The sequence below is a fragment of the Prionailurus viverrinus genome, chromosome B2 (genome assembly GCF_022837055.1).
Source record: "Prionailurus viverrinus isolate Anna chromosome B2, UM_Priviv_1.0, whole genome shotgun sequence".
In the NCBI taxonomy this organism is placed as follows: Eukaryota; Metazoa; Chordata; class Mammalia; order Carnivora; family Felidae; genus Prionailurus; species Prionailurus viverrinus.
In genome coordinates this window covers 111211170-111224538 of record NC_062565.1, presented here as the reverse complement: position 1 = coordinate 111224538, position 13369 = coordinate 111211170, and the positions used below count along the sequence as shown (strand labels likewise).

The window sequence follows — 13369 nt, the reverse complement described above, 5'->3', positions numbered from 1 at the left end:
GTCTTAAATACTACATTTGATCTTAGCCAAAAGGCCGAGAAACGATACAATGGGGTCTTAAATAAAAGACACGTTGTGAAGACAGCAGTTTAAAAAAAATCCACTCTCTTTCAGAATTCGACATCTTAATATGGGGAACATATCCTTTCACAAGACTCCAGGAATTAAACAACATAGAAGAGTTCAAGTGTTTAGTTTACCAGCTCCTCTGCCATTCCTTGTCTCCAAAATTCAAGGCCAGTGATAGTCACTAGGACACATTTTGTGTGAAATGAAAATCACTAGACAGGAAATACACTTATCATACTAATTTCCTAGAATCATCTAGTTACCTGTGTCCATTAAAAGTACATTGGAATATGACAACTTCAGAGAAAAACAATGAAACAATCACTATGATAGCTGAAATATGGCTTCATAGGAAACAGGGCTACATTTAATTAGCTTCCATTGCGTATGTGTCTTTTCTGGTTTTTGTTATAATTCATATCACTGGTATGGTCTCGAGCCAATCTTTTCCAATTTAAGTTACTACCAAAGTTTACAAACTTGACATGAAGATTACATTATATTTACAAAGAACTTGGCACTTACAGAATAAATTATTGACTTTTTTCTTTAACTCCAGACCAGGGCACCCATGGTTCAGGCAAATGGGAAAGCCCAATGCCTTATTATATATTATGCTACATTAACATGAATAAATAAGTTTCCAGCTGGTCATTCTTCCACAGTGCTGTCCCTGTTGCTGAAAACAAGTACCTTCCATTTCTAATCCATGGAGAGTGTAGAGAATTTATCAGTCCAGAGAGAGCAAAGGTTGCATGTTTTCTTCTTCATTTTTATCCATGCGTTTTAGTACTGTAGGATCCACTACCGACTGGGATCTGGAAATGATAAGGCTAATGTCAGAGAGTTATTACCAAATAATCATGTTCCCTTCTCTGTCTTTTCTCCATTATTACTGCTCTCATGGATGAGGATTATCTTGCCTATATCAAAGGCTTTATGAACTGAGAATGCTGCACGTTTACAGAGGGACATGCTTACCATGGGTTTTGCATCAGAGGGAGAAAAAAAATCCCCTCTGAGCTCTAAATAAAATAATGAGCAGCAAAGAATTCTAAATGTACCATAATAGGCTTAAGTTCTACTCTTCCCAATCGATCAAGAGTCTTTTCTTTGAGAGTGAGAATTTATAGCGTAGGACAGATGGATGATAATAGCACATCCCCAAGTGGAAAATTATTACAGTGAAACTATTGTTATGAGAAATGATGTAGAAGTGATAGGAGCCTTGGTTCCTGTTTTAAAGAGCTCTTGGAAACAAATTCAACACAAATGTGCATTTTAACCACCTTTTTAAATGTTTGTTGATTTATTTATTTATTTATTTTGAAAGAGAGAGTGAGAGCAGTGGAGGGACACAGAGAGAGAGAGTCCCAAGACAGACTGCGCTATCAGCGTGGAGCCCCATGCAGCACTAGACCTCACCAATCATAAGATCAGAACCTGAGTGGAAATAGAGTCCATTGCTCAAACATTCGAGCCACCCAAGCGTCCCTAACCATCATTTTTCATTTTGGATGACCACAATAGGAAAAGAAAAGGAATCAAAATTTGAATGTGAGCTTTTGTTAAATTTCCCACCAGAGCATCTGAATAAAATCAGTCTTACTCTGGAAAGTTTCATGAAATGATTTAAGGCTTTAAAAGAGTAAAAATCCCTCTTGTTGAGGCAGCAGCACTTTGTGATTACAAGAGCAATCATTTGAACTCCTTATACATGCCTTTGATAGTAGGTAGGGATTATATCTCAATTCATCATTAGGAAACAACTTGAAACTGGGCAGAGGGAAAGTCAATGAAACATACTACTGTTATGGCAGGAAACTGCATTCTTAATAGCTATGGCATTAAAGAAGCAGCTGCCCTTTTAAAATTCTCCTCAGCAATGAATTTTCCCCCCGCTGCTGCATTCCAGCCAATTGGCTATTGCTGTGGCAATATGCCTCTTAGCAGACCTCATTAACTCTCAAAAAAAAAGACTGTAAGCTAAAATACAACTGCACATGCTAATGAAAAAGAACAGCAATGGAACTAATTATCAAAGCAAAAATAATTATAGGATTAACTGATTAATTGACTCTTTTATTTAAATAAACCTAAATTCATCTCTAAAGAGGGAGTGAAAAGAAAGGGGAGGACATTAAAATAGGAATGTTTTATTTCCTAAGTCATTTTCACTGTTTTATCTCAGTAATAGGTTATACATGTGTATATCAGAAAGGAGACCAACTAAAGTTGAATGAGCAGATGGGTGAGAGAGAGACAGTGGAGGGAAAAGAGGGAGAGGGACAGGGAGGAGAAGGGGAAATAAAGGAGGAGGGAGAGAAGAAGGAGGAAGAAAAGAAGGAATAAAAGATTGTGTATCATTTTTAAAGGCAATAATAATTTATCTTCAGAAAAATAATTTTTAATGTTTATTATTTTGGAGAGAAAGAGAGACAGAGCATGAGCTGGGAGGGGCGGAGAGAGAGAGGGAGACACAGAATCCGAGCCAGGTTCCAGGCTCTGACCTGTCAGCACACAGTCCGATGCGGGGCTCGAACTCAGGAACCAAGAGATCATGACCTGAGCCAAAGTCAGACCTTTAACCGACTGAGCAACCCAAGCGCCCCATATCTTCGGAAAAATAATTTATTTGATGAATAAAATAACATTTTAACACAGTGAAAAATGGCACAAAACACTTAGGAATTAGACCTTTAACACTGCTTTACTTGGACTCAACTAAAAACAAACAAAAAAATGGTCTCCTAAGAAAAATCCATGTTAAAACAAAAAAAATTCATTTGATGCCCTGCACTAAAGTATTAACGTGACTACTAGTAAATTCCATAAGCAGGGACATGATCAGTTTCTCTCCTTACAGTGAACACAACGTGTATCAGTCTGTTACACAACAGGATCTTAATATCTTTAATTCTACCCAATAAATAGTTTCCATAACTGAAAGAAGTTTGGTATTAAGCATTTAAAAGCAAGAGTAATAAAGATAAAGCCATTTATCCTATAAAAAAGAAATTCTTAACAGAAAATCCATTTTAAAATTCTCACCAAGTTAGATTTATTCTATGAATGTTGAAGCATAACCTAATAATATTGAATATGTACATGCCAAAGCTCTTCAGGCAGCACAAAGTGCACAATTTAAGCATTTGCCAAAAGGTTCTATGAAAACATATATCATACACACACATGTGCACACACACACATACAGTCTTTTAAATCCTTAAGTTCCTTGACTATTTTTAAAAAGTGATTAGAGAATATGGTTATTTTAATAAAATATTTTAAATTACAGTGCACTATTCAACCTGGGATTAAATTCTTAGTTTGCTTTTATCATGAACTACCAGTATCAGAATTGTTGGATGATGAATGTTGGCTCCATATGTAGAACAATTCCTCAATAAAACAAGCCAGGCAGAAACGATTTCCGATTAAGATTTTTCGGTATTTAATTGTCCCAAGTGTACCATTATTTTAGTCCAGATTTTTTTTTTGCTGTGTTATACAAAACAGCAGAGCGTTTTTTTTTTTTTTTCAGTTTTTATTTTTGACAGAGAGAAAGAGCATGAACAGGGGTGGGGCAGAGAAAGAGGGAGACACAGGATCTTAAGTGGGCTCTGCACTGAGAGCAGAGAGCCAGATGTGGGGCTGGAACTCACAAACCGTGAGATCATGACCTGAGCTGAAGTTGGATGCTTAACCAACTGAGCCACTCAGGTACCTCACAACAGGGCTATTTGTGCAGGATCATAATTGTGCAGGATCATAAGTGAACGCGCCTGTTTCAGCTACAATAGAAGGAGTTGTTTATCATTAACTCATAGTATATGGGAACCTTCTCCACATAGCCTCTACTGTCTTTGCAATGAATAACTTCTGTTTCTTTTTTTGCATGAAACCCAATAACTTAAATTTAATCACTCAGTTATCATTTATTCATTTATTATGCACCCACAATGTTGCGTTATACCTTTGTGTTTAAGAGGACAGATTTTGGACAGAAGTGGATTCCAATTCCAGGTCTGCTATTTGCTAGCTCTGTGACCATGAGAAGGCTATTTAAACTTCCTAGATTTTGTTCTCTTAACTGTAAGAGGGAGAATACAACACCTACATCATACAGATGTACTAAGGATCAAACTCAATAATGCATGCATAAAGTCCAGCACATACTTTGGCAGGTCACAAATGGTAGCAGTTAAGGAAACGACTGATGGAATTGGATTGTTGGTTTTCCAATATTAGCAGTGCTACTTTGTGTCTATGTGACATGTGGGAGTTATTTATCTTCTCTTTATCTGGATCTCCTCACCAATGAGAGAGGAATAGTACTAACCTATTAGTTATTTATAGAAGCAAACGAGTCAATGTATACAAAGCATTAGATGGAGTTTGACATGTAGTAACAACAGATGTGGAATATTATTCAATAAAATCAGAGCTCATATTACCATGGCAATATTAATATTGCTACTCACTCAACTGTTACATGCCTACCCTAGGCACTATCCTAGGTACTAGAGATATAAGGCAAAAGACATTCCTCCACTTTGAAACACCCACAATCTTTTGAACTTTGTATCTTTTCATGTACTATGGTATTCCTCCACAAATTGACACAGAGGCAGAAAGTCTTCTTCCTACACCTCTAGCTAAATGCCCCCAAAGGAGGAAATATCTACAAGTCTTTGGTGAAGGAATGATTTTTTTCCCTCTCAATCTAATGATAACATAAAACTGGGGGGGAAAATAGAGAAAAGGAGACAATTTTCTCCCATTCTTAACAGGGAACTGCCATTCCCTGACTTAGAGAAGATGAGACTCAAGTGAAATAACTTTCTTAGGCTCATTCTTCACAAGTTTTCAGATAACACCCTAAGAACTTCACATAATACAAAACCTACCCCCAAACAAAGGATGTCTGAAATTCTAATCAATCCATGTCAGAAGCAAGAAACTCAGGGTTGGGAGGTCAATGTGCTGTGAGCCAAGTCGTCAGAGGACAGAATGGCCTAATTAATTGGAGAAGAAAATCAAGATCCAAAAAGACTTCAAAAGGTGGACAGACTGAGCCAAATCTAACAAGATGGTGTTAATCAATTAAAATTGTCTGCTTGGAGGAAAAAGCTAAACACAGAAAGAGAGAATTATGAGGATATGGATCTGTAAGTAAAGAGCCTTCTAGTGTTAGGGAGCTCAAGATGAGTCAGCAATGTGCTTTCACTGCCTGAACCACAGCAATAGAGTCAAAAACAGAAATCAAAGGAAGCCACTGAGGGCAAAGCTAGGGTTCTGGAACCTAAATGCAAGTAGTGATAGCATCAGATGTCACCTATTCAATTCTGGACATGGCACCTAAAAGGGGCCACTGACTGCAGAGCACTCCTTCATTCACTCCACTAGTACCCAGTGAATACCCTCTCTTTGTGCCAGGCCCTACTTCAGTCACTGGCAATTCAGAGAACAGGACAGACAAAGCCACTGAAGTCTTCATGAAGCTTAAATTTGGGGAGAGGAAATAGAATTAAAATCAGTGATTTGACAGACAAAAAAATAAAGGAAGTGACTGATAAGCAGTGACCAGAATGAGGAGGATGTAGAGTTGATTAAGACCAAGTGGTTGAGGGGCGCCTGGGTGGCTCATTCAGTTAAGAGCCTTGTTAGAGTCTCTGTGAATATGGAACAAAACTGTGCTGACATTACCTTGTATGACTTTATCTTTGACTTAACTTTCTTAGACATCTAATGATGGAGGCATAAAAGGATTTAAAATCCCACCAAATACATATTCCCCAAAAGTATAAGACCTGGAGTTAACTGGGGGCACCCTCACACTGGCTCCAGCCCACTTCCCAGCCACCTCCAGCATACCTCTTCATGGACTTGGGAGAGAGTTCCTTTTCCACCTCTTTTACAGGCATACTGTAGGAGTCCACATTGTATTCACTGTCATCATCATACTCGTGATCTAGCAGTGTTCTTGCCCACGTTCCCATATCATAAGGGGGCAGCATTCCTCCAAACTCAGAAGGCAGGATCTCAGGATGAATTAGTTGGTGTAGACTGTTCAGGTTGTTACCATGCAAAAATATCTACAAATGCAACAAGGGTGAGGCGAAACACACACAGGAGAATAAATACAATCCAAAGGCTAGGAGCAGGGAGTGAGGCTAGGAAAAGCAAAAATAAGAGTTTTCCATGTCTGTTAAAATATTTAAGTCCTTCATCCACTCTGTAAAACAGACAGGGATGGTATAGTTATACTAATATTTCATATAAAAATCCTGAGGCATAGGAATTTTAAGCAGTTTCTAGAAAGTCAGAGGGTGGTTGGGTTAAAGAGCTGGAACCCAAAATTTATAGTTTGAGGTCATGAGTAGAATCCAATGTGCATATTGATCTGTACATCATCCTGATGTTAGTTGTGCAAAGCTAATGGTGTGCATAATGAATGCTGTTAAAATAGACCATTCTCATAAGGGACTCATCAACTGTAGAGCCCATCCAAGTTATTAAGCCCAAAAGCTGTTACTACTTTGGCTTTTTCTTTATCATCAATAAAAATAAGAACACTGTAACCACTAAATTACTGCTTTGTAATGCAAAGTGTGTAATGTAAATAAAAGTAGATTAGCATCATCATAATGAAAGGTTGAGTGAAGGTTCACATCCCAAAGGACTTAAGTTCTATAATGTTGCCAGCATCTTCTCTACTAGTGGTTTCTATATTTATTGTTCAAAGAAAAATAAAATAATGGAGTGAAAATGTAAAGATTATACATTAATTATTGGTATTACTGTCTACATCTAGCTTTTTTTTAACTGGAAAATTATTCAAGCTACAGATGCAAGATTTATTCCTCCATGAATTACTACCTCTTTCCTCTTCTTTCATTTCAATCTCAAAACTATAGATTGGTCTTCTCTGAAAAAGCATTGTTGTCATCTCAAATAATTTATAGAACATTTGTTTAAGGATTATAGTTTATAAGTAACTTAGAAATAGTCACTTATAGTTTAAAAGTGACTCATATTTCAGGTTCATGATGAACAAACAGGCTAATATATTTATCTTCGCTGTCTGTATTTTTAAAGTCCACTAAAGTAAATATATGGGAAAACAAAGAAAAACTAGTCTACAGTATTCAAACAAAATGATAGGGATGGGAATGATCAATCAACAAGTAATTTCAACAGATTATGGACCAGTAAAAGCAGGTGAGAGAGGGTCCCTGGCCAAAATAGGCAGAGGAAATGGCTGCCTGAAATACTTGATGTGGGGCCAACAGAGGGAGAAGATGCCATCTGCTGCCAAGTACATCAGGCCAATTGCAAACTTCACACACTTCCACTCCTCTTTGCAGAGCACAACAGTCCCCCTACCTACCCCCACCACACACATACACACACACACTCTTAGGTTCTTCTTAGGAGAAATTAAAATAATTGAGGCCAGTGGTAAGTTAAGTTCTGGCACCTGAAACTCTTATTTTATTAGTTATACAATCTTATTTCATTAGATGTGTTCCTTCACGTAACAAACCTCCTTTCAAGTCACGCATGAGTTATCATCATAAATCCTTAGGGAGGTAAATGTAATCCTAGCACACTACTTCCTCTCTCTTTGCTAACATTCTGCTACCTCCTCCCTCAACATCATTTTCAGCTTTGGCCTTGCTTCCTCTTTCACTGAAAAAATAGGGCAACCAGATGAGACCCACCCACCAGCATCTGTGTCCATATGCTGTGTCTCCGCTTCTAGTACAATGGAAAGATAAACTCTACAAAGGCCAACCTCTCCACCTGTGCACTAGAATCCATCTTCTCTCCTCTACTCAGTTATGCTGCTCAAGCAGTTCTTTCCAGTCTCTCTCACATCATCGCACTTCCTCCGTCTGGTGGATCTTTCCCATTAGAGAACAAACCTGCCAACTCTTCTCTTTCCATTCCCTCTCAAAAAGACACACAAAACCTCTCACGGCCAGATTTCTACTTCCAGTTATTCTTCTATTTCTCTCCTTCTCTTTATAACAAAACTCATCAAAGGAGTTGTTTATATTCACTGTCCAAATACTCTAGTCCCATTTTTCCTGAATCCGGTCCAAACAGGCTTTGCCTCCCACGATAACATGGAGATAGTTCTTGTCAGGCTCTTTCTCATTGCTAAATTCAGTGTCCGATTCTCAGCCTTTGTTTTTCTTGAACTCTCAACAGCACTGGATATAAATGACTCTCCTCATTGAAACATTCCCAGCATCTCACGATTTTCTCCTACTTTGACAGATGCTTCTTTTCAGTCTCTTTTGCTGATTATTCCTCATCATCCCAACATCTTAATGTCACAGAGTTCCAGGCTTCAGTTATTGGATTTGTTCTCTTCTCTAAGTGTACTTACTTCTTGGTGACCTCATTCAGTCCAGTGGACCTAAATATTGTCCATACACTGAAACATTTATATATCAAATCCAGACCTCTCCTTTGAAATTTATATCACTATTTCTACTCTCTACTTAACATTTCCACTTAAAAGTTCGATGGGCACCTCAAACTTAATATGTCCAAAACTGAACTCACAACTTTCTTCTCAAAATCAGCTCCTCGCTGTTTTCAATGTCAGTTAGTGGTATGACTGCTTCTAATTTCTCAGGCTAACACCTTCAACCCATCCTTAATTCCTCTCTAAGTTGTCAGTAAATCCTTTTGGTTCTTTCTTCAAAATATATCATGAATCTGAACATCTGACCAACTCCACCTCTACAATCCTAAATGAAGCTATCATCATCCTTCAAACTGTATTACTGCACTAACCTTCTAATTGCTCTCCCCACTGCCACTCTGGCCACCTGTGCTCTATTCTTAACACAGCGGCCAGAATGACCATGTCAGATCATGTTATTCCACTCACAATTCCCCATTGGCTTCTCCTTTCTCAAGGAGTAAATCCTGTAAGGTCCTCCATAAACCTCTTCTTTGAACACACCTACCCCTTTACTTCCTGATAAAGCATACCATGCATGCATTTGTCCCAGGACATTTGCAATGGATGTTCTGTCTGAGGATTTTTGCCTTTAGATATTCCTATGGCTTATTCTCCCATCTCCTGCAAGCCTTTTCTTGCAAGTGTCCTTTCAGGAAGACCTCCTCTGGTGAGCCGTTTTAATATCATAACCCTGCCTAACCTGGAAAGTTCTGTCCACTTTCCCTACATCATGTTTCTTTATATCATTTCTCACCATCTAGCATATTATATAGTTTACTTAGTTTTACTGTGCATTTACTGTTTTGACAATTCATAAAATACTGTCATGTCTCCAAACCCAAGGTTTCTTGAAAAATATATACTATATGAAGATTCCAGAACTCTTAAATGTGAATGCACCTCTGGGATGGGCAAAGGATGCATTGCAATAATCCAACTATTTAATTTTTGCTTTAGATTTTTCTTTGTTTTAACTAGATGTTGATAGCGGCATGATTTATTAAAGTTTTGCTATTTTTTTTCTCCTTATATTTTTCTCTTCCACCATTTCATTCAGGAAGTCTTGTCTTTGTGGGCTCCCTAGCCTCAGTGTACCTTACAATTCTATGAATTAGCCTAAATAATGCTTCTATTTTATTTCCCTAAACCATGCCATTAAAGAGATTATGGCAAGTGACCTGAGTGGAAGGGAGGAAAATGAAATACATTTGGGAATTAGCAAGGAATAGCAGAGTCCACCATATGGAGGAACAGGTGGAAATCTGCACCCATCAGTAGGGAAAGCTATATCCTGTCATCTCTTGGTGAGTGGCAAGACCACAGCCCTAGAATAGCTGAAGGGTGCATGAGAGTTGAAGCCTAGCCATTGGTTTCTAGCTTAATTACAGATAACTTGGGAGCAGAAGGAAACCTTTATTCAAGGAACTAGTACTGGCTTCAACAATGAAGATGTCAAGTGGCCATGATGGATGGGAAGTTTGGTTCTGCATGAAAGACTCCATATATCAACGAGATTTTGGGAAGAAGGGACCCTTCTACCACTTCGGGTTCATATGCCTATCCGTCCAGCATGTTGGAGACTCAAAGTCAGATTTCGTTTAATGAAAATAAATAAATAAATAAATAAACAGATAATCAGGTGTTTCCTTTTTGTGACAAAAGATTCACAATTATTCCTTAAGTTTTCTTTTACCAGTTTTTCACAGCATAGATTTATAACATCTGAGGAAGTGTTTGAGTAATGTGGTGATGCTGAATGCATCACTTGGAATACCTGTAAAGAAATATAATTGCTTTGTACATTACATTAATTATTTAAGTAAAAATTAAAAGTGTTTTAACCTATAACTATTTATAAGTCATATGGTTTTAATTAAAATGGTAAAGCTCAGATACCTCACTTCCATCTTGGATAATGTTACCAAAGAATTTTTCTAGGCATTGTCAAAACTGTTCAGTTCACTCAACCGCAAACCTGGAACTTTCCTCATTTTTTAGACTTGATCCTCTTTAGTCTTTTTCAACAGAGCAGAACATTGTGCTCAGAACAAGTCACCCCTGTACTCATAGTCTTTCAAAGTATTTCTCATTTCACTCTGACTGAAAGCCCAGACCCTTGCAATGGAATACAAAGCCCCATGTGATCTGCCATGTCATACCCCCTTCTATCCCATCATCTACTACCCTCCTCAGCGGCTCATTCTGCTCCAGCTTTCTGAGCCTCCTTGCTTTTGCTAAGTGTATATACTAGGCATGTTTCTACCTAAGGGCCTTTGTCTTTGCTATGCCCTCTGTCTGGCACTGTCTTTCCCATAAATCCACATATTCAGCTCTACTACCTCCTAGCTGTGATTTAGAGCAATTTGCTTAACCTTCTGTAACTCATTTTCCCATCTATAGAGGGAGAAAAATAACAATGCTTCCCCTTGAGCCATTGTTGTAAGGATTAAATGAGTTAACATATGTAAAGTACTTAGAACAGCATGTGGCATAGAGTGAATACTACAGAAGCATTCACTAGTATAATGCGTACTAAAAGCCCCAGCAGGTGTTTTGGATCACCTGATCATCTCTTCATAAAACAAAGTTTGAAAGTGTTACTTGTGAAGCACATCAATACATTTTTCTGAATTCTAACACATTTTTCTTAATTCTTAAATCTAATACATTTTTCTTAATTCTAGTAAATTAATTTGACTCTCACTGGTAGAAACTATTCCTGATATAAATTATAATTGTTTACAGAATTCTTCCTCCTAAACTACTGAAACATTTTCAACAAACTCATATCCAGAAGACCTTCTGCTCACTAATGTTTGATACAAACACATACTGAACAATCACTTCTCTTTTATGCTCACAAGGAGGCTTCTACAACATGGCATGGAAATACCTGAAGTGCCTTCTCATTCATTGGGAAACATGGAAAATTGCCTTCAATAAAGATTTAGAAGTAAAGTATACTTTACTTTGGAACTAATCGTTTGAAAATTGGTCACAGCACGGTGGTAAAAATAGCTCTAAATCTGGAGATGTCTGGATTCCTATACGAGCTTTATAGCTGTGGAACTGAGTAAGCAAGTTACTCCATCTTAAGACTTACTTTCCTTAGCTCCAAGATAGGAGATACTGCTTACTAAATTTACACTTCAGAAACTTTTGGAGGCTAAAATGAAATAATGTGCATTAAAACACATTTTAAAGTCTGTATTATTAATAATAATGAGAAATGCGTTCAGCATTTATCACGTACCATGCACTGTGCTAAACGCTTTATATAAATCATCTTATTTGCAGAAAAAATGATTATTTTGTTGCATGTACTTTGAATATCCTCATTGTTAAATGAAACCGAGCCTTAGAACTCAAGTAACTTGCAATCTAAACAAATATTAATATTTTTAAACATCAGCATTCTTTCTGAAATGTGTGATCGATCATGATGATCACCACAAAATTATATTAGATTTCACAAAATTCACTATATTCAATATGATACACATTGTGAAATAACTAGCATTCATATATCCACTAATAAAATGATAACTTTTCTCTAGATCTTACTTGAAATTAGGTGTACTAATAACAATCTAGTAACATGGCATAATTTTTTTTTTTACTTTAAACTGGGGCTTTATCATGAATGTACTGACATGTTCTCCCAATTTGTGGGAAAATAGACAAGCAGGCTTGCGGGCTTTTGAATATTTCTTTTATATGGTCCTTAAGAATTTTTAAATATCTTGTATGCTGAATATTTATATGCAATATAGAGGTACATTTACCACACCCGATATTATATACACATTATGCATCATAATTCATTGAATATGGGAGGAGAAAAAAGTATAAAAACAAAGAAACAAACAAATACCCTTTTCCGAGTCTTCTCCTTTAGGAAAGGCCGGATCACGGTATACAGGGCATGGATATACCATGGCTGATTGACAAAATGAATTCCTCCAAATCGTGCTGGGAAACTATCCTAGAGTAACACGAAGCGGGGAGAAAAATCAAAACATGCTTTAATATATTGAGAAGGCTTAAGGAAATCATATGGTATATAAATTTGTTATTCCACACACTTAAATGAGATTATTTGTATAGTTAAGATGAATAACAAAGACCCTTACCATATTAAACATTATAAGGTTCATACTGAAAGTGAAGCATATGTAATAAAGCAAATCCTTCTCAAGAACAGTTTATTACTAACTTCAGCGCTTTTAAGAGTGCCATATTTTAAGCCTACAAACTGTTAACAGTCATTATAGGCCAAGAAGAAGAAATAAATACTTTTATTTATTTGTCAAATACTGAATCTAGTTAGATAAGTGTTGTATTTAAATCATTTATATTTATATTAAAGTGTACCTAATTTAAAATATTTTATTAAGTTCACTGTAGTCAACAACGCGAGCACCATATTTCAAAACTCACTTTATCGTATTTTGTCAACTTCATTATAAACATTCTCCTTCCCTTATCTCAGCCATAAAAAAGGGGAAACAGACTTACGCAAAATAAAACCTTAGCGTTGTAGTGTAAGAAATTTGGGGTTGTATTTTGCTAGGTTAAATTAAGTCAAAACCCTTTGAGCTCACCCCACAGGATGAAAACGGGCCTGTCAGAAAGCCACCCTCCTCTTCAACAAGAACTCACTTGTGTAAGGTTCGAATCTGAGGTGACGTAGAGAGGTAGAGAGGGCTTTTTTTCCTATCTGTAACTAAATAGGTGCATCCCATTCACTCTATAATATGAAGGGAATCCTTCAGCTGAATGAATTACAACATCTCACAGTGCACTTGAGGAAGC

The 13369-nt window shown here is 37.0% G+C and overlaps 1 protein-coding gene across 1 annotated transcript in view; it reads right to left on the bottom strand.

Annotated features, from left to right (window-relative positions):
• Positions 1-521: 521 nt before the first annotated feature.
• Positions 522-13369, bottom strand: part of CLVS2 (clavesin 2) — a 64425-nt gene continuing 51577 nt past the window's right edge. Inside the window, exons 3-5 of the mRNA XM_047860165.1 lie at positions 12429-12539; positions 5947-6167; positions 522-887 (exon numbers count right to left, since the gene is read on the bottom strand). Of these exons, the coding sequence (XP_047716121.1) occupies positions 800-887; positions 5947-6167; positions 12429-12539 (420 nt within the window). The 3' untranslated portion in view covers positions 522-799. The remainder of the gene's footprint in view (positions 888-5946; positions 6168-12428; positions 12540-13369) is intronic.